At 46.4% G+C, this 25724-nt stretch overlaps 1 protein-coding gene across 4 annotated transcripts in view; it reads left to right on the top strand.

The window, feature by feature from the left end:
* ABCC4 (ATP binding cassette subfamily C member 4 (PEL blood group)) overlaps positions 1-25724 on the top strand; it is a 246336-nt gene that overhangs the window by 179246 nt on the left and 41366 nt on the right. For all 4 annotated transcript variants that reach the window (XM_082700685.1, XM_082700688.1, XM_082700687.1 and 1 more), the window contains exons 21-25: positions 7914-8064; positions 13505-13624; positions 14827-14937; positions 15885-15985; positions 17093-17284. In XM_082700685.1, the coding sequence (XP_082556811.1) occupies positions 7914-8064; positions 13505-13624; positions 14827-14937; positions 15885-15985; positions 17093-17284 (675 nt within the window). The remainder of the gene's footprint in view (positions 1-7913; positions 8065-13504; positions 13625-14826; positions 14938-15884; positions 15986-17092; positions 17285-25724) is intronic.

Genomic DNA, 25724 nt, shown 5'->3' with positions numbered 1-25724 from the left:
AGGCATTGCTTTTTTTTTTTCTTCTCTCTAAATCAGAAGAAAATCTTGCCACGTTTTCTTGCCAAGAAGTGAATCTTGCTTTGTTTATTGCACGTCAGGCCTATCTTCTGCAAAATCAGTAATCGTTTAAGGCAATCTGGATGATTTGTACTTATCAGAACTTGGAACAGAATTCGTAAGAGTCTGACTGACAGCAGAATTCAAAGCTTTGAGATTCCTTTGAGGTGTTTGCAGTCTTAGTGATCCCGATTTTATTTTTTAATACTGTAAACAGATAATAAAAGTACTGTCTACGCACTAAGTGGCCCCCTGATTAAATACACATTTCACTTTGTGCCTAATAGAAGTCGGAGAGCAAGCAAGAGTTCAAATAAGAATGGGGTGAGCCAGAAGTATGGATGACATAGTTATTTGCATAAAATAAGAAGAATACATTTTTACTGCTGTTTATAGGAAACATGTTCCTTGGCACAAGCTTCACAAAGACTAGCAGGAACAGAATCCCGTGGAATTAAGTTTAAAGTAAATTGTGGGTAGATACCTAGGAATTCCTATAGGGCTATAAGCAGTTGGTAGTTAAATGCCAAACAGACCAACCAGATTTTTATTTATTACTTGTGCTTATGAAAAGAAATACATTACAATCTGTAAGGTTAGGGACACAGTGGTAATTTTAGAAGAAGACCTGTTGTGGGGAAACTGTGTTTACCACCATCCCAATACAAATTCGAAGCACGCAGAATAGTCTCATTTTATGCTTTTGGGTTTTGTGTATTTATTTCAGTTAAATTGGCTCTTCCCCTACTTCCCCCAAATCCGTTTGCTTTCTGGGCTTACGTCTCATCTTATGAAATTTTTTTTTCTTATCGAACAATATTGCTTAAATCAGCATGTGTTTGTGTGTTCTATTAGACTGCGTGTTTTAGGACCTTTTTAGTGATCAGCCGTGCTCTGTGAGCCGAGTACACTGTTCCCTAAGAGCTGGGAATCTAGGACTGGGCACTTCACAGGGGAGACTTGATACAACTGCAGGAAACCCCACAAAACTGGAAAATGCAAAAGAAAGGAAAAACATAAAACAGGAGTGTATTTAGGTATTTTTAAGGTATGAATCTTTATATGGGATGCAGTATCATGTAGAGATCTTAAGAACAGCCTCAGGGGCTGACTCTGAATTTTGTAGCTTTGGGCAAATCCCTAAACCTCTCCGAGCATCAGCTTCCTTCTTGGTGGGTGGAGGGGATAATCCCTCTGCTTGCCTTGAACCTGTGGATGAAATGACACAGAGCGTGTGAAATACTGCCGAGCTTGGACACAAGGCAAGCCTCGTGGAATGTTACCCATTGTTGGTATTGGGCGGAGTAGGACAGTTGCACCACACCTTTCTTTCTTTCTTCTTCTTCTTCTTTTTTTTTTTTAATAAAAATTTGACAGAGAGACAGATAGCAAGAGAGGGAATACAGGCAGGGGGAGTGGGAGAGGAAGAATCAGGCTTCCCGCTGAGCAAGGAGCCCGATGCTGGGCTTGATCCCAGGACCCTGGGATCATGAGCTTAGCTGAAGGCAGAGGCTTAATGACTGAGCCACCCAGGCGCCCCTTTTCTTTGGTTGTTAAGTAGGTACGGAGATTTTCTTCAGTGCTATGAGAAAATTTGCCATCAGTGCTAGCAATAAAGTAATGACATTTTTCTCAAGATTTGTAACTGGGCAGTTTTTCAATCAAAGCAGTTAGAATTTTTTTCCTTTATTGCTTTTGTAAACTGCATTACCAGTTTATTTAGATGCCCGGGTGGTTTAATCAGAAAGAGCAGCCACTCATAGGGCAGCTTCTTTTCTGAGAAAGAGAGGCTCATTAGGTGTCCATTCCACAGGGGACGGGGACAGGGTCCTCCCAGCATCTGAAGCGGCGTAGTTGTGCAAGAAGGCCAACCTGCAGTGGCCACCGCTTAATTTCCTGGAATTTGCTAGTGCACAAAATCTGGCTTTTGTATTTCCCTTGATACCGACACCGGCTCACGATGCATGAAGTAGAAAATGCCAAGCTGGTCTCTTCCTTTGGCCATATTGAATAATCTGGTGTTTGGTTTGGTTTTGTTGATTTGGAGGTTCTCTACCTTTTTCCTTACGCTCCTCGATGAGCTGAGTAATTTCAGGGTGGGACGTCTTCACTAAGAAGCGAGGCTTGAAGCAGAAAAAGAATACGCAACAAGAAAAGAAAAAAATCTCCAAAAAGGTTGAGTTCCCTTCGTTCTCCTGAGGTTCTCTTTGGGAGGCCTCCAGGTGGGGTGAAAATGGAGACTGAACAATGTAGTCCATGTGAGGTTTATTGGTCATCACATTTCAAACGTGCATAGTCACACAAAATAGACCTCAGATATGACAGCCGAAGAAACGCCATGGTCGTGTTGGTATAGGTGATCTTATCACCACCTGCAGGGAACAGTCACATCTGCTCTCATGTGTCCCTGGGTAGCACCAAGTTCTTCCAGTGGCTAAAGGGAGCCATGTCTCAGGATCCAACTTCCATGATATTTTTAAGATTCTTTGGGCTTATAAGTGTTAACGAAGCATCCCTCCTTGTCTGCCTCCTGGCTTCCAGAGCACACAGAAGGGTAATAATAATGGTACTTAGGATGTTAAGTTTGGGCAGCTAGGCACTTTCTATACACTGAATTCTTACTACCTCTCCTCAGCCTTTTATGTTGGTGGGGTATCCCAGTGAAGATGAAATGGTGAAATGGGTTTCTTCTCCTGTTCCTGTTCATGAGGGTTGGTCCTCGACCCTGTCAGACAGCACAGTGCCAGGCTAATGTAGCTCCCCTCCAGGCCTAGGCTGACCTTCTCTATATGCTACAGAATTACTCTGAAGTACAAAAAGTCACATGTCCTCTCAAGTGAACGACATTCAAGAATTGTTTGTATTTTTACCTGTGGGTTCCTAGATTTGAGATCGAATTCCTAACTGGTATGTTCCAGTTGGGATGCAAGGTTATCAAAATAAAGGTTATCCTTAGGTCTTGGGCAGCAAGGCTTGGCTCAGGAGCTTCTGGGTCAATGTGTTTCTTGCTGTGTAAAGATCATCGTCTCTTTGTGCCTTATCGAGATCAGAGGTACAGAGGCACTGGCTGAGGACATAGGTCAGCAAATGGGCTTGGAATCCAATCAGATGGAAGGAACTGAGTGTCTCCCTTTGGGCTCCTTGGAATTCCTGAGAATATGGAAGAAAGAAATGAGATCGGCTTTAAGGAAGGGATAAGGGTTTGTTTTCCACCAGAATCTTCTGTTTCCCCCTTCGGAAAAATACCTTTTTTGCTCGGATACCGTTTTTGCCCTTTGCCAACTTCATAAAGAGTTTCCCTGCTGGAGGTGCCTGGCTGGTTCCCTCGGTAAAGCATGAGACTTCATGGCAGGGTTTTGATTTCGAGCCCTACATTGGACATAGAGATTACTGAAAAAAAAAATTGCTTGCTGTAGAAGATAAACATATGTCTGTACATACACATGTATAAATGTAAACCTATACATTATGTGTTTACATATAGTGTAACAACTAATTCACTGTGAGGCTGGCTAAAGCCTGACCCACAAGAGGAAATAAAACTTTTACCGAAACCCTCTTGGAATTGCTTTGGGATTCGGGGGCATCAAATCTGAAAGGCCTAACCTAACTAGGGAGTTGCGAAGAGTAGCAGTTCATGGTCTTTAGTGGCTGCCCAAGAAAGGAGAGCCATTTTGGCACAGCCCTGTGTTTTGAGCCTCCCTCTGCTGTCCGGGTAATATGGTAGGCTGGGTTAGCCATAAAAGGACGCCTCCCTAGGGAGAGCCAGATCATTGAAACTGGTGAATAGTTGTTCAATCAAATGAGACTAGTCTCCTGGAGAAAAATGTACATTAAAAAAAATTTATTTATATGACAGAGAGAGAGATCACAAGTAGGCAGAGAAGCAGGCAGAGAGGTGGGGTGGGGGGCGGGAAGCAGGCTCCCTGCTGAGCAGAGAACCTGATGCGGGGCTGGATCCCAGGACCCTGAGATCATGACCTGAGCGGAAGGCAGAGTCTTAACCCACTGAGCCACCCAGGCACCCCATAAAAAACTGTATATTTTTTTTAGATTTTTATCTATTTGAGAGAGATAGTGTGTGAACTTGAGCAGGGAGAGGGATGGAGGCAGAGGGAGAGGGAGAAGCAGACTCCCTGTAGAGCCGGGCGCCCGACTTGGGGCCCCATTCTAGGACCCTGGGACCAAGACCTCAGTCGAAGGCAGATGCTTAACCCACTGAGCCACCCAGCCACCCCCCAAATTGTCAATTTTTATATTTTTATGATTAACGACATCTCGGATTTTTTTTTCTGACAATTGATAGTGGCAAGCCTAGTGATTACTTAAGACCAGACATAGAAGGAGCTAGAAGGACCTCATGAGCATGAAGGAAGAAGCTTGTCTTCCTCATTGTTGTAGGAGGGTGGAATGCATCAGCTAATCCAGTAGCTGTCAGAAACTGGTCAGGTGTAGGTATGAAAGTAGAGAGGCCCAGACAGCCCTGTTCGCTCCATTTACGATGGGACTCTGTTCCTTCAGAATTCCATGCCTCTTTGCTTTGGGTTATGTATGGATACCACAGGAGAGACTGGCAGAAACCATAAAAGCACCTGAGTCTACATCAAAATAATGCAGTTTGCTTCTCCCTGGGGCTCCCATCCGCACATTCATAGTTCTGGAAGTTTCCTCCTGTCTCCATGCTCTGGCTGCTTGCAGGATTCCCTGCACAGGCACTCCTCCTGGCTTTCTCCGTAACACGGCAACATCCCAGGAGATCTTGGGATGACCACTTAACCTCCAGCTTTCACATCCCTTATCTGTAAATGGAAATGACAGCTCCTACTTTTCTCATTCAGGAGCTGGTTGTGAGGCCCCTCGGAGAAAACTGACTGGAAATAGCTGTGAGATGATAACCTGTGTCTCTGTCCGGCATTACCCTGCTAATCCTTTCCTCGGAGATGCGCCCCGGGCCTGCTGCCCGGGCTCGCGCCTTCTGAGAGGCCACAGAACGACCTAGGTCAACCGTCGCGACGCGGCTCGCTCTTGGGCCGGCATGTCCATCAGCTGTGAGCACTACTGTGCAATGCCGCTCCTTCTGTTTGTTAAACCAGCCTGCGAAATTCTTTCATCAGTCACGGAACCTTCTAAAACGTGTTTGTGGATTCTTCCCTATGTTTCCACAGCCCTCTGTGGCTGGTGCGCTGGGTCCTGGGTTTGTGTCCATCTGAGTTCACAAACTCTGGAGCCCTCGGCCCATGCCATGCGAACGTGCCTGTCCCCACCACTCAACGACTCTGCTGTCCTGGCCAGCAGACGCGAAGTGTCCCTTGCATTCCTCTCACCTGAGGTTGTGCCCCATGATGTCCCACTTTTCCTGACAAAGATGGACACTTCCATCCTCCTCGTGCAGTGACTTGGGTCTCTAGGCTTCCTGGTCTTTTTCACCAATATCATTTCCCAAGGTAAAATCCTCTCCCGGGATAAAATCATCTCCCGGGATCAAGGTCACCATCAAGCATTCCCAGAACTCCACTCAGCGCCTTGTGTGCGCTCACACCCGACCCATGGTGCCGGCTCTTGTGACCGCCATTAGCCTGTGAAATAAAGATTATAAATATTTACCCTAATGATAGAAAATTTAAATATCCAGATGACAATATTTATGGTGGTTTTGGCAGTAAAACCAATTTTTTGTCATATTCTCATTCGAAATCTTTTTCAGAAATGGGATAGCCTGGCCTGTAAAAATGTGGTGGCCGTGCTGGCCTTTTTTAATTAAAGTATGGTTGACACGCAGGGTTACCTCAGTTTCATGTGACAACACAGCAATGTTCTCACCCTGTGCTTAGGCTGTGCTCACGCGTGTGGCTCCCATCTGTCACCATACACCCCCACGACAGTACCATTGACCCTATTCCCTCTGCGGTAACTTTTGACCCTGTGACCCGTTGATTCCATAGCTGGAAGCCTATGTCTCCCACTTCCCTTGCCCCATTTTGCCTATCTCCACCCGCTTTCCCCCTGGCAACCATCATTTCTCCGTATTTATGGGTCTGTTTCTGCTTTTTGTGTGCTTCCTTTTTAGAGTCCACATGTAAGCGGAATCATATAGGGTATGTTTCTGACATTATTTTGCTTAGCAGCATACCCTCTCCATTCATCCCTGTTGTCACAACTGGCAGACCTCATTCTGGTTTATTCATTCAGCTCCTGAGGGACACAGGCTGCGTCCCTATCTTGGCTCTTGGAAATAATACAGTGATAAATATAGTGAGGGCACATACCTTTTCAAATTAGTGTTTTCCTTTGCTTTGGGTAAATACCCAGTTCGTGGAGTTGCTGGGTCCCATGGTATTTCCAATTTTGAGGAACCTGCGTTCCGTTTTCCATGGCGGCTGCATCAGTTTGCATTCCCACCTGTGATGTGTGAGCGTTCCCTTTTCTTCACATCCTCACCAATATTTGTAATTTCCTGTGTTTTTGATACTAGCCATTCTGAGGGGTAGAAGGTGGTATCTCATCATGGATCTTGACTTGCATCTCCGCCATGATTAGTAATGTCAAGCACTTTTTCATGTGTCCATTGGCGTGGATGATAAAACGTTAAAAACAAATTTTAAGACCTGTGTTTCCTTATTATCAAAACTCTTCATCAGATTTCTAAGAAATACCAAAGATGGGTTGCCTTGTATTCCTCTTCTTTCTTTATTAGGCATCCTGGTTGAACTCTGAGATTCCTTCAGTAAGGTCTTTAGAGGAAAAATGAAGGACAAATTAGGGGGCTCAAATAAGTCAAGACTGTATTCCCGAATAATAAAAAGTTGCATTATGTCGAGGGCTGGCTTAAATAGATCAGGACGTCTAATGATGTCGGCTCCCTGTCTCTGGTGACTCTGGCTTTGCAGTCTTGATCAAGTCGCTTTTCCTCTCTCTATGCTTCAGTCTCTGTCTGTAAAATGAGATAGTGCCAGTATTCCGTAGGGCTATTCTGAGGATTAAATAACTTAACACATGTGAAATACATAACGGGTAGCCCTGTACGCAGTGAACACTCAGTAAATGGTAATTGTGGATAGAAAACCAGGAAAGGGGAATCCCCACTTCCAAAGGTAGGGCAGATGGAGCCACACACGTGAGCACAGTCTAAGCACAGGGTGAGAACATTGCTGTGTTGTCACATGAAACTGAGGAAACCCTGCGTGTCACCCATACTTTAATTAAAAATGCATTTGCATTTTCCTACTGGATTTGTAATGAGCCACTTCTTTATCCCCACACGTGTAGTTGAGTCTTAGGGGTTCCTCATCGGTGAGTCCCACTCACTGATTTCCCTGACGGTATCTACTGACTCATGATAGTTTGGGATTCAAGTCCTGCTTCTCTGAGTCTCCAACTTTCCATTTGTTAAATAGGGAAGATTGTAAGTCCGCTCTCCTAGGCCTCCTGAGCATGTTAGGAGGACTTGTATCTAGAAAGTTCTTACCGTGTTTGGCACATCGCAAGTATGAGATAATATCCTCAGGACCACCTATAATATTCTGTTATTTTTTTTTTTTAAAGAATTTTATTTATTTATTTGACGGAGAGATCACAAGTAGTTGGAGAGGCAGGCAGAGGGGTGGGGGAAGCAGGCTCCCTGCTGAGCAGAGAGCCCGATGCGGGGCTCAATCCCAGGACCCTGTGATCATGACCTGAGCCAAAGGCAGCAGCTAAACCCACTGAGCCACCCAGGCGCCCCCTGTTATTTCTTTGATGGGAGAACATTCCCTTCTATTCCAACAGGTCTTTGAATCCTAACAAAACAACCCATTAAAGTCCGTGTTTGAAGTGAATTCTTCCTAAGAAGGCCTCTGTCTCTGTTTTCCCTGTTTCAGACATTTCTACAGGTTCTTGGTGTGGTGGGCGTGGCGGTGGCTGTCATTCCGTGGATCGCAATTCCTCTGATCCCCCTTGGCATCCTTTTCTTTGTTCTTCGGCGGTATTTCTTAGAAACGTCGAGAGATGTCAAACGCCTGGAATCTACAAGTGAGTACAGAGGCTCTCAGGTTGGGATGGTGATACGGGCTCACTTCCTTTACGCCATAATTAAGGGGACCCCTAAAACCGTGCAGACTCTACCTTCCAGATTTTTCCCTCCAAGTTAGTATTAAATCATCGAACATGATGTCCACTGTGAGTCAGTGTGGCGCTTAGGGCCAGTGGAGCTGGTGGCCCACCAGGTGCAGCTTTGCAGGAACACCAGGAAGGGACAAGACAAGGATGTCTGTGCAATAAAGCTCCACTGGTCTGTGAGCTCTGTGAAGATAGGGACCGTTTCTCTCTCGGTTACGATGTACTTCCAGACATGGAGCAGGCACTCGAGAAATGTTTTTAAAGAAATATTTCACGCTGGAACTAACACAGAGCGAAAATAGGGAATTTTTCTTCCCCTGAAGGTTCTAGAAATGACAAAGGGAAAGATTAGGCAAAGGAGAAGGTGTCGTATGTCAGAAGTGATACATTTGAAAAATATATTACTATCGCAGACAAAAAATGGCAAAAAAGTTGCGGTTGTTAAATGCCTTGAAAAGATAAGCGCTGTTATTTTTACATACTCTTTATTATCACTGGTATTTCCTGTCATGCCACACTGTTTGAAGTGTTCCCCCCTCTCCTTAGGCTGTACCTATAAATGGATCCTGAATATAATTCCCTTGGGAGGGCACAGGAGAGGGTTCTGCTCAGTATGCATTCATTTTGTTCTCTATTCAACTTCCTAGTTTTGGAATAATGGGAAAACACAGCTAATCACAGAGGATGAAGTAATTCAGAGCTTATCGCATTCATGCACAAACATATTTCACTATTTTTAAAAAAATCATAAGGAGAGTCGGTTGGTGTATTTACCAAAAAAGGGGTATAAAGTCCTAAATATGAAGAAGGAAGATGTTTGTATCAGAAAATTCAACTGTGGATAGTTACTGTGTGTTAATACCAACTGATCTTTCTGAAAGTCAAGCTAAAAAGAGAAGCATTGGGTCTCATGGTTCTTGGATCCACCAAGTGGAAAAATACTAGTTCGTCAGCATAAAGTGGTTTTGTTGTTGTTGTTGTTGTTATGATGTATGCGTGTTTATTTTTTAATAAATTTCGTTTTGCTTTAGAGCATGTGCAGGGCAGCAGAGGGGCAGAGAGAAAGACAGAATCCCAGGCAAGCTCCACACTGAGTGCGGAGCCTGACGTGGGGCTCAATCTCATGACCCTGAGACCATGACCTGTGCGGAATTCGAGTTGGATGCTTAATGGCCCTGGTTAATAATATCATAAGTATTTGCATAAAGGATAATGGGCATTGATTTCATAAAAACTGTAGACAAATTTTTTAGTCCTCGGAGAACCAGCTAAGCTGTGAGGTGTGGTTTTGTAAGGGGTTTCCTTGGGGTGGTGAGGCAGTGTTGTCCAGATGTGCGGGCCAGCGGGCTGAGGCGATGCTACCGTGGCGATGCTACCGTGGCGGGACGTGGAAATGGCAGAAGGAATAAATAATGAGCTCCATGCAATCCTCCGTGTAAACAACAAGGTTCAGACATTTATGATTGGAGGCCACTCGTGACATGGAGTCTGTCAACATCAGACTTGTTCCGAAGGAGGTCTCGGGTTTATTCAGACGGGGTGTCTGGAATAAGAAGGGGATCCCCTGAGCCTTTGTCAAGGAACAGTATAGGATTTGCCCAGAGCTTGATCTGGAGGTTTTGAGAACGTTAGCATGGACCCTGTAGGATATTTGGAAATAATGTGGACTATTCCCACACCCCCAACATTAAGGACATATATTCCTTCCTTCGCACACCCAGATGACCAAATGCTGGCGGCCATTTGATTAGAACCATTTGTTGTCATCTATCTGGGTTGCGGGTTGTGCCATAAATAACAATTCTTTTATTTTCTCTAAGAGGTAAGTGATAGTATTTCTTGTGGCCACTGCTGGATCCACCAGCAAAAAGGAGGCTAAAAGGTGGATACCTGATTGCTACGGCTACCGGGCATAAATCTGCTTCCCCTGCGGGCTTTGAAAGGACTGCTGACATTCGCAGATGACTTTCAGATCGTGCTGCCTAGCTGCCTCTGAAACCTCAGGCCCAGAACTGAAACCAATTGAATGGTTCATTTGTAGCCGATCGTAATGGTTTCCCGTTTTTGCAAAAATGAGCCTGGTAGCCCTAGGCTACGTGCATAAAACCAGGACCCTGCTTGCTTGCGTCTTTCTAGCCAGCTCTCATCATTTGGCCATGCCTGAGTTAGGAAGCCGCATCCCAGTTCCATGTGTAAGGGTACTGTGATTGACCAGCAATGTCTGCTGTGGGCATCGCCAGGGAGGGCTAACCCTGTGTCCTAGGTTTCAGACCATAGCTGCCCGAGTCTGCTGCTGTTAGTTCTCATGCTGGATTTCCAGGGGCTTTGTTCAACCGAAGGTGCCTGGTAAGACCTACAGTAAAGGGTAGGCTACCGGATATGCACTAAGTACGATTCTTGGGGTTTTCTAAACTTGAACTACAAAGTCTGGAGAAATATACATTTAGTTATATGTTGGCATCTTGATTTAACCTGATTATTGTCCCTCTGAGACCCTGTGGCAGTTGAAGAAGAGCAGCTTCAGGAATGAGAGCTGGGTCCGACCCCCACCTCTACCACTGGGGTTGGCCAATGTTCTTAATCCCTCTGCCTACTTTGTACTTTGCCCTCTGTCAAGGATATCATAGCACCTGCCCTCTGGGGCTCTCGTGAGGGTTGTTTGTGTTGATGGTTGTAAAGTGCTTCTTGGCCACGTGGAAAGGGGCTAGAACCTTGAACGTGAGGAAATTAAGAACAGCCAGCAGGCTTCACCCAACCTAGCTGATAACCTACAGCCGGGCTGGAGGCCAGGTCCTTGAGGCGGGTCCCTGCCCTCTCCCTCCTGGGGAGGGTTTGCCGTCCTTGTAGGGTGTGTCCCAGAGAGTCCTCAGGGTCATGGGACACGCAGTCATCAGTGTCGCAGTCATCAGTGTCGTGAAAGGCCGGGTTGCATTTGTCTAACGCCACAGGTGTCGTAGAACTCTACTTCAGGATTGCCGGCTCAGTCGCTGTGGGGAGACAGGGGTTCTGCTGGGCAAGGGAATGTCCCAGAGCCGTAGCACTCTCCCTCTGTGGAGCTGGTTAATTTTCATTGCAAACTCTCCAGTTCACTCAACCTGGCAACCCACTCTGTCCTAAGTGGGGTGTGAAAGAGACAGGACCGCTGTTCCCGGGGAGAGAACCCTGCTGTACCACTCGTAACTCTTGGTTCTAAGGTAAAGTTGGTGCTGTGGTCTCTGGGTTCCCTGGTGTTCAAGGCCGGGATGGCCCCTGATTTCTGAAGTCGACCCTGACCTGAAACCTTTCCAGAGAAAAATCAACCACAGCCTTGATCTCCTGATGAGGGAGGCCAGTGGGGATGGCCGGTGGGGAAGCATTTCGTTCAAGGACTCTGCCTGAGAGAAAGGCCACATCTCCCTCCTTCTCACAAATGTCTGTGCTAAAACTGTGTATGTCCCAGCATTTGTTCAGGAAATGAGGACATGGTTCTAGTGAGTTCTCTGTGCTTTCTGGAGCTGGACTTTTGGTACTTTTCTTGGTAGGCCCGGAGCTCTCCTGAGCGCCCTATTTCCTCACTTTGTTCTGGGGATTTGCTAGGGAGTGCCAGAAAAGGCCTGTTCGGAATTCCCAGCCTTTCTTACTTAAAACATGGACTTGGCCCCTTATGTTCATATGACTGTCTTAAAAGTACAGATTTAATGAAAGTTAAAATACTGGAAGGCCAAAGGTTCCTTGGTATAAGGAAGAGAGAGAGTGGTGTGGATCCTAGATCAGAAGCCCACAACAGGATGGCCCAAACCACCGCTGAGTTCACTTAAGGCTCTTTTGCCTAAAGTAGATACAAGGGGAGATGTTAGCTCATGCCTTGGTTCAGAGAAGGTTTTTTTCCTTAAAACAGCATCCCAGGCAAGGGCCCTTATCTGTCACTATCCCAGTCAGCAAAGAGGTCCACAGCCCAGCACGTCCCATCTTCTCTAAACCGCACTGTCTCACGGAGAACCTGCTCTTTCCTTGCTTGAGGAGCCTTGGTCACTGAGCTGTCAGAGGAGGTCCTGCGTCTGTACCCAGCACCCTCCCCCCAACCCCCCGCCCATACCTGCAGTGCCACGTGCACAGAGGTGTTGACTGAGCTCACACAGAGACACCTCCGGATGCCAGGCTCAGCAGTCAGGCTCCAAAATAAGTTTGCGTTTTCCCCTCGGTTGTTTCTCCCCATCATTTCATAAAACCTCTGCAGCCTCCCATGAGATAAGTGATCTTTGATTGGCCTGGGATTTTACTAAGGCTCTCCTCTAGGATGTGCACAGCTAACGAAGTGGTAAGTGAGTGTTACCTGCCGATAAAGCGCAAGGTGTTACTCGTCCCAGAGAGAGGCCCCAGGCTCGCAGCCCTGCCCCTGACAATAGCTAGTCATGGCCTCATTCCTGGTGCCCATCAGCCTGCAGCCCACGTCTTCCCTGAGAGGCAGGGACCAGACCTGGTGTCCACATACAGTGCTCCTAAAGAGGGTGGCAGGGCGATGAACGACTGGTCGGATGACATCAGGCCTCAAACCCACATGAAATTATTCAGAAGAGAGTGGCCACTAAGGCCACGGTCAGGTTCTGAAAGAGTGATCAATGTTAGTGTCCCATGGCGACCTCTGAACACCAGGTGTCCATCAGGGCAGACGCCTCCAACCAAAGTCAAGACTCTTCATAGGTGCCATGGCCGCCCAGGCCCTGCGGGCACAAGGGCAGTACAATACCCAGGTTCTCTGTTATTCCAGAAAGAGACTCTTGGCGCAGGAGCAGACACAGGGAGATACCCGGGAATGCAGGGAGAATGGCTGCCTGACCAGTCCCTGCACACATCCCTCACCTGTCACAGTTTCAGGGATGTGCTGACTTATCCTGGCCCTTCGTTAATAGTCCAGTAGTGGACATGGGCGCACAGACAGGCGTTCATAATTCGGTGTGGTGAGTACTGTAGCAGAATTAAATGTAAGAACGTTGGTGACTCAAAAATTACTAGACAGAATTTCCCCCAGAGGGCTGTTAGGGAAGTGTTATGGGGAGGGGCCGGGTGTGAGGAAGACCTTGACAAATGAGTTAGCAAAGAAGGAATTCAGTTATTCAAATCTAGCAAGGACTTGAATTTGGTCAAAGATCGGTTCAAAGAGAAACTTGCTTTTCAGGTCTTTAATGCAATGGTGTGACCAGGAGTTTGAGGGTTGACGTGTTTGTTCGTCTCCAGGAGGCGTCACCGTCCAGTCTTCCCCAGGCAGCCGTCGTGGCAGAGCTCTGGGTTTGGGGGTTCAGGTAGCCACAGAGCACGGGAGGCAGCCGGTTTCCCCACATCCGGCCTCACCGACTGTCTGTCTCTGCTTCCCCAGCACGGAGTCCGGTGTTCTCCCACTTGTCGTCCTCTCTCCAGGGACTCTGGACCATCCGGGCGTATAAAGCTGAGGAGAGGTTCCAGGAACTGTTCGATGCTCACCAGGATTTGCATTCAGGTCTGTAAGTTACTGGAAATGGTTTCAGAGAATGGGATAGGCTCCCTCTCTTGTCCTTGGTGGTCAGTTCCTCTCTCTCAGTCTCCCCCTGGTCCAGACCCTCACCCTTCCTCAGCATGTCTTTGTCCCCTCCTCTAGGCCACGATTCCTCAGAATCTCCTGTGTGTGTCCCCATTCTGCTGGGACAACACCGCTTCCCCTCACCCCACCCCCCACCCTCTGAGGGCCTTGCATTGTCCTTCCACGCCCTGTGGCTTTCTGTCCTTTTAGGGCAGGGGTCAGTCAATTATTTTGTAAAGACCTGGATAGTAAATGTTTTCAACTTTTTGTACTTCATTGTCTATTATAGCTCTTCAACATCACTATTCTAACAGGAACACAGGCAAAGAGAGTCCTTAAGCAAATGGCTATGGCTGTGTTTAAATAAAACTTTATTTACAACAGCAGGTTGTGGGCCATTCTTGGCCCATAGACTGTAGTTTGCCAGTTCTTATTTTCAGAGCCTGCGGGGTGACAGGATTTGCTGAGGAAATCAGTTTCCTGATGATCAGATTTGCTACCACTTTGTATGTATTATTTTGCATCTGTGAGGTTTTTTGCTATTAAAAATTTCAGAGTTTCCTCTAAGTTTATAAAATCCTGGCCCATCTTTCCAATCTTTATTGTATTTTGAAGATAAGATGGCATTTTGAAGGCTGCAAGTAGGTACTTTTATTAAAGTGATCCCTGAGATACCAGATCCTAAGGAATAAACACTGTGTGCAGAGCCCTCTAGTAAGTATGGAAGGTGCTAGAAACAAAGTGGGAGCTGTGCTCTCTGCTACCAGAGAACCAGGAACAGTAAACCAGGTATGAGGACAAGCTTCACGCTGAGTTCTGGTGCTGTGACAAACGTACTGATGAGCGCATTTATCCATGTATTTTTTATTAACCCTGTTTCTGTTTATAATCTCTGGGTTGAGTTTTTCAATGCATTGCTTCCCACAAAGCCACTGTACCAATTCCTGCTTGGACCGTACATCGTCTTATGTCAGAACTTAGCTTTCTGGAACCTTCTGGTTCCTCATGTGTGGAACTTTGCTGTCCGTGTTGTATAAAAATCTCCTGGAGCTCACCCTTCCAAAATGCTCTCCCTCATTCAGAGCAGTGAATCTGTTTTTTTCTCCTTCTTCCTTTCACTTATGATGCTTCTCCAAACCCAGAGGCATGGTTCTTGTTCCTGACAACGTCCCGATGGTTCGCCGTGCGTCTGGATGCCATCTGCGCCATCTTTGTCATTATTGTTGCCTTCGGGTCCTTGATTCTGGCAACGAGTGAGTACAGATGTGAAGAACTATTTGTGGTATGACTACAATTTATAGCTGCGTTTACAGTTATTAAATTAAATTCTTGCCACCTTGTCCAATGCCATTACTGTTTAGTTCTAATGAATCGCATAGAAGCCTTTGCTGTGTGTCGGGTCGGGTGTGATCCAGCAGCATGGTCCGCACAGAGTGGTCATTTGGATCCCGATGAGGTCCTTCTGTCTTCAAACAGGTTGAGGACCGTGCCGGTGTAGTAGCTAATTTTCTGTACATTCCTGGTGTGGCGTCTGGTTGCTGTGAGGGGAGAACCAAGTTTTCTCTTAGGCATTTTGTCTATTTAGGGCTATAAGTTTTCACGTTAGGGTTATTTGGCTCTCTTGGTCACCCCTGCCTGGTACTCTAGGTTGAGAAAGATCCTAAGCAGGAAAGAACGCTCTCCTCCCTGCCAGGTGGGTACCCGAAGAGCAGGTGTTGGCGTGTGTGGCACACATTCACTATCCCTAACAATTCCACAGTAACAACGCTGACTCACAATACTTAATAATGGGACAGGGAGCGTAATGGCTTGGATTTAAACGCCTTGGCTCTTAGAACCCAGTGCCTTATTTTTAGTGGTTTCCAACTGCGGTTGCATTGGCCGTAGAAAGTGAAATTTGGTACCAGGATTCTTGAAACCGTCATGCTGGGGGTCTCAATAATGCCGCTGTTTCTCACCGCTGGCATACAGTCAAGAGTGTGTCAATCCTGTTGGGATTAATAAACTCATTTAATAGCCTTTCTTAATTAATTGTGACTTTTCTATTTTACTGTAGGCTCAGTCATCAGATAGTAAAAGTAGAACTGTTGCTATCATGATAGACAAAGTACTTAAACATGATAGAGGAATCTTGTTGGTGAGCTGACAGAAGGACCTGTGCGGAACTAATTTTATTCCTGCTTTTTTTTTCCTCTTTCAGCTGTAGATGCTGGGCAGGTTGGCCTGGCGTTGTCCTACGCCCTCACCCTCATGGGGATGTTCCAGTGGTGCGTCCGGCAGAGCGCCGAAGTGGAGAATATGGTAATGTTTATCTGAACGTTCTGAGCCTTTTCAAGTCTCCCCGCCATTCAATGGCATAAAAGCGCTTCTTATGTAAAATATTAAAACTGTTATTTTTACATCGTAGCTAACCAAGTTTTTTAGATCCCTCTTCCATCTGTTTAAGGTTAACGTAAAATAAAATATATACATCTTTTTCTCAGTCTTCTGTGTGCTATGTCAGCAGGTTTTACATCCGCCGCAAACTGTCTTCAAATGTAATAAATGTCTCTCTCTCTGTGGGAGGGAGTTTCTGAAACCCTGGAGAGGATAGAAGCTAATGTCTTAGAGGCCTGTTTATTTTTGTTTCTTAATGGGTAATTCCTCATTCCTGATAAAAGAAGAATTCAGTGTTTTGAGGTTGTTTGTTTAATTAAATCTGTCTCCCCTTGCGCACCCCCCCCCCCCCGCTTTAGCATTTATTCTTGTACGTGTGGTGCACCTGAATTTGCTGGCGTCCCTTTTTTTCTGGTAGAATAAGCTCCTTCTTGGAGTGCGCTAGTCAAAGGTGTCAGGATGGTTGGTTAGGAGGCCTCAGTCAGTAAATAAATTATCTCCTCCTTGGGTATTAGCGCCTTCTCATCAAGAGAAAAACAATGAACAAGAAATCTTTCCCGTGTGCTCTTCTGAGAGAGGAGAAAGTGACTCATCATTAAAATGAGACTGGATGACTTAGCCAGTTCAGCCTCCAACACAGGTGGCTGTTCTGTGGCCAGATTCCGGATCGTTGGCCACAAGTATCCCTTTCTTTGATAAAATCCTTGTACTTTTTGTTCAGAAAAAACAAAATTTAAAAAAAAAGTGGAAAAATAAAATCTCCAGCATCCTCTAAGAATCTCTAATTCTGTAGTTCTTTTAGTTTTAAAGTAGTGCTGAAGGAAGTAGACCTCAGGGAAAGTGTTACGAGATGGTGCACAGGTTTGTAAGTCATCAAAGTTTCCTCATCAGACTCGTCCTCCTGTCCTTTGGGAATATCGAGACCTGAGATGTCCCTAGCCAGCTAGTGTAAAAGATCAACAGTTCATTTATAATCTCTGAACACTTGTGAGAGCTCCGTTCCTAAGCCATGTGGTGTCCTTTGTCTTTTAGATGATTTCAGTGGAAAGGGTGATGGAGTATACAGACCTTGAGAAAGAAGCCCCTTGGGAGTACCAGAACCGCCCTCCGCCCAACTGGCCCCAAGACGGCACGATCGTCTTTGACAACGTTAGCTTCTCCTACAGTTTAGATGGGCCTCTGGTTCTGAAGCACCTGACAGCACTCATTAAATCAAAGGAAAAGGTTTGTTTAAACCATCTTGCCTCTTTAAGATTTCCACAGAAGCTTTAACACCGCATCTGCTTGTTGGCTTCCTGGTGACCATGTCGGGGGGAGGGGAGGAGGGGGCACCTAGTGCCTCTGTGGCTATAATTTCGGTTGAGCGAGCCTATTGGGGAGTCCTGGAAATGAGCCATGGAATGGGGATACCAGACTGTTCTCGTATCGTGAGCTCCCTTATGGCGCTTGGTGGGCTGACCCCGGACACTAATTATTCATACCTGAGACCTGGTAGTCGACCCTCGCTCCTCATCACTAACCTTTTCACTCTCTATCTCCTACCTATCCTTACTTCTTAGGATTTCTCAAATCCCTCTCTTCCTCCGCCATGGCAGCCTCTATTACAGCACCCCCCCACCCCCCGTCCCTGGCCCTTTCCGGAGACTTGCCCTTCCGTAACCCGTATTCCCCTGTCTCCCACCTGTGGACTGCTTCTTTCGGAAACACAGATCTGATCCTTACGGGGCCTCCTGATAGCTCCCAGGCTGGGCACACGGAGGGCGGAACCATAGTGAGGCCCCAGGTCCACTGGAGCTGGAGCTGCACGGCCGGCTTCAGCCACCAGAGAAGAGGTTGGAATCTGTGACCCAGTCAGGGCTTGAGCCAGAGCCCCCAGCGGGAGGCAGAAAAGAGCCCAAAGTTGGTGAAAGGAAACCCAAGGGAGCAGGGGCTGATTCACGCAGGAGAGGTTTGTGACCTGCACTTGCTGGTGTTTCTGTCCAGCAGCGGTGGGACCCGGGTCCCTCGACCCACACCAGGGCAGGCCCTTTGAAGAATCTGTGGAACCAGGATAGACGAGACTGGAGGAAGCTTTTTCCCCACCTACCTCTCCAGCCTCAATTCCTTAAATTCTTTTTAAAATTTATTTCAGAGAGAGAGAGAGAGAGAGAGAGAGAGAGTACTAGCCGGGGCAGGGGGTGGACAGGCAGAGGGAGAGCCCGATGCGGGGCTCGAGCCCAGGACCCTGAGATCATGACTTGAGCCGAAGGCAGAGGCTTACCTGACTGAGTCACCCAGGCGCCCTCCAGCCGTAATTCCTAGCATGCCAACACCCCACACCCCCACATGGGTATTTCTTTTGTAGCTTCTCCAAAGCCTCCTGCTCTCCCTGTCCCCAGGATGCGTACAGTGTCCCTCCCCCTCCAGAGACCCTGCCCTTCTGTGGTCTGGCTGGTGAAAGCCGGCTCATTTCCAGTCAGCTCTGATGCATCTGCCTCTGTGAGACCCTTAATTCTCCCACAGCATCTTACATATTTTTAAACAACCCACATCTACCGTACGCCTTTGTTTATGGCGGCATTACGAACGCCAAAAATGGAAGCAGCCCAAGCGGTTCATCAGTGTAGGAATGGATAAGCAGATGTAGTCCATCTCTACCATGGAATATTATCCAGCCTTAGGAGGAGGCGACTGCCTTCTCGAGGACCCGTGGAAGGTCCTTGAGGACGTTACGCTCAATGAAATAAGCTTGAGGACAAAGCAGGACAAATACTGTCCAATCCCACTTACACGAGGTTCCTGACCTGCTCAGATCCGGTAGAGACCAACAGTAGGATGGCGATCGCCAGGGGCCGGGGGAGAGGTGAAGGCGGAGTTGGTATTTAACGGGCACCGAGTTTGAGTCTCGAAGGACGAGAAGCATCTTGGGGAGTGTTGGCACTACACCGTGAGTGTACTTAACACCACTGAACCACACCCCTGAGGTGTTGGGACACCTGGGTTGGGACATTTTTTGGTTCGTGCATTTTACCGCAATTAAAAAAAGAATTAAAAATGAAAATGAGAACGTAAAAGGTAGTGCTCGCAGCAAGCTTTGTGGTTTGGGCTCTGGATCTCACGGCACCCAGAGGCTGCTGCTTTTTGTCTTTGGTCCCCCAAAAGTGACGTGCTGGGCACGTGGTGGGTGCTGACGGTCTGCCAGCGGGGGTGGTGAGTGGGTAATACACGGGGGACACCAGCCCGTCACAAAAACATACATGCATTCCAGACAGCTCCCGGAAACAGCCCATTTCCCAGATGCATTAAATACTTAGAGACCTGCCGGCTCTTTCTCCCAGACCCATTTAGGGGACTGTGGCTGTAACGTAATGATGATACCCTTGTGATATGAAAGAATAAATGTTCAACTTACTACTCAAATGGTACCCAGAGAGCAGCTTTAGTGCGTCGCGTGACAGATGCTAGCTGCTCATGATTTCCAGCCCCATGTGCAGACCCGGAGGGCAGTGAGGGCGGCCGGGTCCCGAGACAGTTCTCCGTAGCTGGTTTTGTCCCTCCGAGCGCACTCAGGGGTGCTTGCTTCCTCGCAGACCGTGTGTCCATCAGGATGCCCATGCTAGACAGAATTCTGTTAATTTGCACGCATCTTAAATTTCCCTCGAAGCCATACATGGAATCACCCGAGAACTGTGGTACAACTTAGAAATGTAACAGGTGTGTACTTTTCCATCGTAAATGCTCCCCTCCCCCGAATTGTAGGATTATCTGAGATTATACAGTGTCGGGGGCATTGAGTTTGGAGACAGTTGTAATAACAATGGTATCGTTTGGTTTGTGTCTTGGCCTATGGACAGTGTCCCCTTCCGCTTGGTTTAAGTAATTAGCGACTATATCCAGGCCGCGGAATCATGAAGTGACGTCACTGCCGGTTTTACCTCCTCTCCACCCAGCCCCAGCCCTGTTATTCCGGGACATCACCGTTCCCGTCCTCTGGTGTATTTGGCTGGGACAGACTATTGCAGGGTCGACAGAGTGGGAATGGGCCAATACAGGAGAGATGGGGCTTTATTCTCTTCCAGCATTTTCCTCTGCTGTCCAGATTCCTCGAAGTGATAGTAAACAGGAAAACGTAATAAGTACTAAGCAGGTTTCTAATTCATGGAAGAAATAACAAGTAAAAATAAAGAACCAAAATGAGGTAAACAGCACCCTAGGCTTCCTGGTTAGATTCTAACCACTGGCTGCATTTTTCATTTAGATGATTTTGTGGTTGATTTGATCATTTTAAAGAGTACTGGGCCATTTTAAAGCATTTTTCAGCTCTAGAGGTAGATTGATTTTGGTTTGTTATTTTTTTTCTTGCTCAGAGCTATTACTTGGATAATACATTTTTACAGATGTGTACCAGACCTTGCTATAATGTGCAAAAGTATTAGTTTCCTACATTTTCACCTCTTTTACATAATATCTTCTCAGAAACCCCTCACCTCCCTCCAGTCCGTCTCACTTCCCCTGCTGACTTTCTGATTCCTTGCGGCCCAATCTGTGGTACCTGCGTCGCTTGGGAGTATCTTGGAAATGCTGACTCTCGGGCCACCGGGTCGTCTTGTCTCTGAGCCCCTGCCCTGCCAAAATGTCTTCTCTCCCACAATGACTGTAACTCGTGGTTTCCAAGAAGTGTCCTTTGACAATTTGAAGTTGGGCTCATGAATTCTCCCAACCCCTGTAACTGATCATGATGCTCTAGAAAGGTCTCTGTCCCCACCTTATAGATTTATTTACTTTTATATTCTGCCAGTTGTGGATTTCCATTATAATTTCATTCTCTATGACTCTAAGTTTATGCATCGATTTGTCTTTTGGTGGTGTCTGTCTGCAACAAAGACAGCATTCCTCCTGCTCTACGTCCTTTCCCCAGTACCACCGTACAGGGTCCATCAGTATTGTATCAGGCTTGGCCCTGCTTGGGCCTGGAGTCACTGACCACCAAGTGTAGCAATATGTCTGAGACCCTTTTACCACCTGCTGGGATGGAAAATTCATCTCACGGCACAAGCCAGGGCCATAGGTCTGTGTGGCCCGTTTCCCAGGCACCCTGTCCCTTCTCAGTCTGGCTGTAGGTGCCCGCCGACCACGGGTATCCTTTTCGCTGAGAAATGTCAAGCCTTCTGTCCCATCCTCCACAGTAGACGCCTTGAATGTCAGGTGGTAGGGTCAGGAGAAGCCAGTTGCTTGATCCCAGCCACACCTGTCCTGTCCCCACAGGGATGTAATGAGCTGCCGGGCCATCCAGGTGTAAGGGGGCCACCGGTGGAATGGGCAAGCGATGAGCAGACCTGGTTTTGTGTCCCATTCTGCCCCTTCCTGGCTCTGTTCTTCCAGGCAGGCTAATTAGTCTTATTAAGCCTCCCTCTGATCTTCTGCAAAATGAAAGTGGTAGGTCATCTAGGGTTGTACACTTCCAACAGGAGGAGACCCTCCCAGCTCCAAGGCTGTTGCCAGACAGATGTTTAGACAACCGTAGCTGTAATTGCCTTGGGGCACGATCTGACCATAACCACTTCCAGTGCAGAAGCTGTCGTCTGCCGTTTGCATTCGTTTCTATGATGATAGGATCCATTGGCCATGTCTGTCTTCCCTGGCCCCCTATCCTAGACCCCAATAGTGTGGCAACAGGTTTTCCATAAATTAGTCTGTCCTGACTTCAACCACCTCAGTTCCATACAGGATGCCACATACAATAATAAAAAGTGTGCAAAGGTGAATCCGGACAGAGCCTGCGATCTAGGAGAACAAGGAAAGTCGTATAAAATTGGCTATTAGATAAGCTAGAAGGTGGCCACCTTTTATCAAAGTTTAGAAAAAGGTGACCTGCCTCCGCGGCATGGGAGAAGGCTACATGCGGAGGCAGGAAGAGTATTTGCAAGGACTTAGGCATTTGAGATGAACTTGGTGACACATGGGCAGGATCTCAGCAGGTGGAAATGCATGGAAAGAGCCTTCGGGGTGCTGGGACCAGCATCAGCAAAGGCACGATGCTGTCCCCCTGCAAATGAAGGATCGAGTCCCAGGTGACGTGGCACAGCGCTTGCGCATGTAACTCTTGCCACTTCCTAGGAATCCCGAGAGAGCTGACTCCCAGCAATTTAAGGATGCAGAGTCAGTTGGGGTGCTTTCTTAGAAGGGACTTCCTGGGTGGGCACAGAGCTGTTCTGCAGAAACATGGGCCAAGAAGTGAGTGCATGTGGACCATGGTGGGAAGAGGCAGGAGATAGGAAGCCAGTAGCTACTGTGTACTCCTACCAAGATATAATGGGGAAAGTGAGTCCACATGTTGGAATCAAACTGATGTTAATTAAAACAAAGTTATAGGGGTGCCTGGGTGGCACCCAAACGTCCCGCTTTTGATTCTGGCTCAGAGGGGTCAGGATCCTCAGGGTCCTGAGATCGAGGCTCCGTGCTGGGCATAGAGCCTGCTTAGGATTCTCTCTCTCTCTCTGCCCCTCCCCCACTGCTCACGTCCGCACTCACTCACACTATCTCTAAAAATAAATAAAAATAAAGCGCTGTTATAACCCCCAAGCTTGTGAACATGCAGAGAAGCAGGTGGGAGTCAAAACTGCTATCCTATTTCTAGAGGGTAGCTTGGCATTACTTTTTGAAAATGTTTATACCTGTTTTTCAGCAATTCCACCTCTAAGAATTTATCTTTTTTTTTTTTTTAAAGATTTTATTTATTTATTTGACAGACAGAGATCACAGGTAAGCAGAGAGGCAGGCAGAGAGAGAGGAAAGGAAGCAGGCCCCCACCTGGGCAGAGAGCCCAATGTGGGGCTTGATCCCAGGACCCTGAGATCATGACCTGAGCTGAAGGCAGAGGATTTAACCCACTGAGCCACCCAGGCGCCCCTAAGAATTTATCTTAAGGAAGTAATTAGAGTTGTTTGTGAAGATTTAGCTTCAAGGATATTTAACACAGTTATTTATAATAGCAAGATATTGGACACAGCTGAAATAGCCACAAATAGGGGGTCTGTTAAATAAATGATCACATAAAATCTAATATTATGTGGCTATTAAAATATTCTGTTGAAATATTAAGTGCAAACAGTTTACTACAGTTGGTTCATATTAATCTCGTTTTGTTTAAGTCTGTGAGCTTGTATCTTTAAGCACACACACACATAGGTCCAGAAAGAAAATCTGTCATCTGTAGAATGGTTTTAAATCAAAGTGCTGGGGTTATGACTAATAGCCATTGACTTTTTACCTTCATTTGCACTGATTATAATTAAGAAGCGTTGGTTTTGTGTTTTCAGATGCCGTGCAGCCTTGTGCTCTGGTGATAGACTGAGTCAGGAAAGCTTGCAGAGGTAGAATCTTTAGGGGTTGGTGCCATCCTGGGCGCGGAGGAAGCTGGAAGTAGGGTGAACATGTTGAGCCCACGAGCCTAGAAAAGAAATTATGGGATCAAGATGGGAGAGTTAGAAAAAGCAACTGTTTTGTTGAAAGGGAAATTGGCTCTTAATCATGTTGAGTGTGATCTATAGAGATCCAGATAGAAATGTCTCAACGTACGACACACCAATACAAATTTTTAAATTGAGGGGGAAAAAAAAAAGACATCTCTCTCTCTCTCTTTTTTTTCCAGAAACCCTCAGCCTCTTTGGGAAAATGTATAGGGTTAATTGTAAATCAGCGTAAATGAGAGTATCTTGAAGTATCTGTTTGGTTTTGTGCGTGTAAACTCACTGATAGTGGCGATATTCTCCATGGGCAGTTGGTAAAGCCCACTGGTGCAGTGCAAATGACACGGGCTACCGTTTGGATGACTGAACAGGAGAGAGGGCTAGCTAGAACCCGGTTTTCTTTGAATTGCCTTTTGGTGTTTATTCTCAGTTGAGCTTGGAGATCACAGTCCTGTGGTTGAGGGCAGCCCTCCGTGCCCCCTGCCGTATCGCAGCAGACCCATCTTTACGAAAAGTCTGCAAACGTTCTGGTTTGCACAGATGGGTTGGTTTTAGTTGGAGTGAGGAAAGCCTGGGAACATCCACACATTCTCAGAGACACAATTCGTGCCTGTGTTGTGATATGGCTTGATACACATTTGAGAAGAACTTTACCTCAATGTACATTGAGAAACCCAGGAGATATATACATGTGTGTGTGTATGTGTGTGACGTGTGTGCCTTTGGACCTACTCATGGGCAGAAAATGACCCATCTGTGAAATGATGATAAACAGATGATAAAATTAGCCAAAGCCACTTCCCTTACATTTATCCCTGTAAAGGTAGGGTCTTTTTTGAAAGGTCATCAGTAGTTACACACGTGAAACTTTAAAGCTTTGAAAGTATTCCACTGAGATGATATGCAAAGTTCCCAGCATAGAATCAGTGCTCGGAAAGTTCTTCTCTGTTGAAAGCTGTGAGTTTTCAAAATGTACTGAATTTACAAATGCTCCAAAGCACTCTTAAAGCCGTCATTGATTCCAGATAGCTAGTTGGGATGACACCATCTCTTGGGAAGCTCCCACCAGGAAATTTGTAGCTAGGTGTTGGGCAAGCTCATTGCTGTTTAAAAAAAAAAAAAAAAAGGTCAGTTTCTGCATACAGGTTTAAATGCTCACAACTAAAAACCAATTTTATATAATACAGTTTCGTTCCTGTCCGGCATTTTACCTGCTTTATATTGGCGCTTTGATCTTGTCACCGCATTTAATTTCTCTCTGCTTCGGTTCTAATAACCAGACTGATACTGGACACGGTTCTAATAACCAGACTGATACTGGACACGTATCTTTCCCAAGGGGGTAATTGTGAGTATTAATTACTTTGCAAAATGCCTTTTGAACTGCTCAGATGAAAGGCCCCCTATAAAAAGCAAATGTTATTTGTGTTGTTGTTGATGATGACGATGAACTCATTAGGGATATTTCAGCTACCGGCTACTGTTTTTTAGAACCCTGAGACTTAGATTTTTAAATTTTAAGGTGTTTCCTTCTAAGACAGAATGTAATAGCGAGAAATGTGTTGGTTGTTCTCCCGAAGAATAATTCCTATTAGGTAGTAGAATTCTGAGAAAATGATTACTTGTTTATGTATAGCGCTTTTCACTTATTGATATCTGTATAAAATTCTCCAAGAAATTCTCAGGGTTCAAAATACACAGACACTGGGAATAATGCTGATTTTAAAACCGACTTACTAGCTGCTGAGGAAATTGTTGGTTTTTCACTGTTGGTAGGCTGATGGTATTTTTAAAAGATTTTATTTATTTACTTGACAGAGATCACAAGTAGGTAGGGAGGCAGGCAGAGAGAGAGGGGGAGGCAGGCTCCTTGCTGAGCAGAGAGCCTGATGTGGGTCTCGATCTTAGGACCCCAGGACCATGACCGGAGGCTGAAGGCAGAGGCCCTAACCCACTGAGCCACCCAGGTGCCCCTGATGGTATTATTTTTAACTTTTCTTTAGACGAAATGGATCTCACCCAAGGACAGTGCCTGCCTCTTCCCGCCCCCGGCCCCCAGACACAAGGGACATTTTTGGTTTCCACAATTTGGGGGGTGCTTCTGGTATCTGGTAGGCCAAGAGCAGGAATGGAGTTAAACATTTTGCAAGGTACAGGATGGCTCTCTACGATGACGAATTATCTAGCCCAGAATGTCAACAGTGCCAAAGTTGAGA

Source organism: Mustela nivalis, assembly GCF_964662115.1.
Source record: "Mustela nivalis genome assembly, chromosome: 15".
Taxonomy (NCBI): Eukaryota; Metazoa; Chordata; class Mammalia; order Carnivora; family Mustelidae; genus Mustela; species Mustela nivalis.
This window is presented reverse-complemented; position numbering and strand designations above follow the sequence as displayed.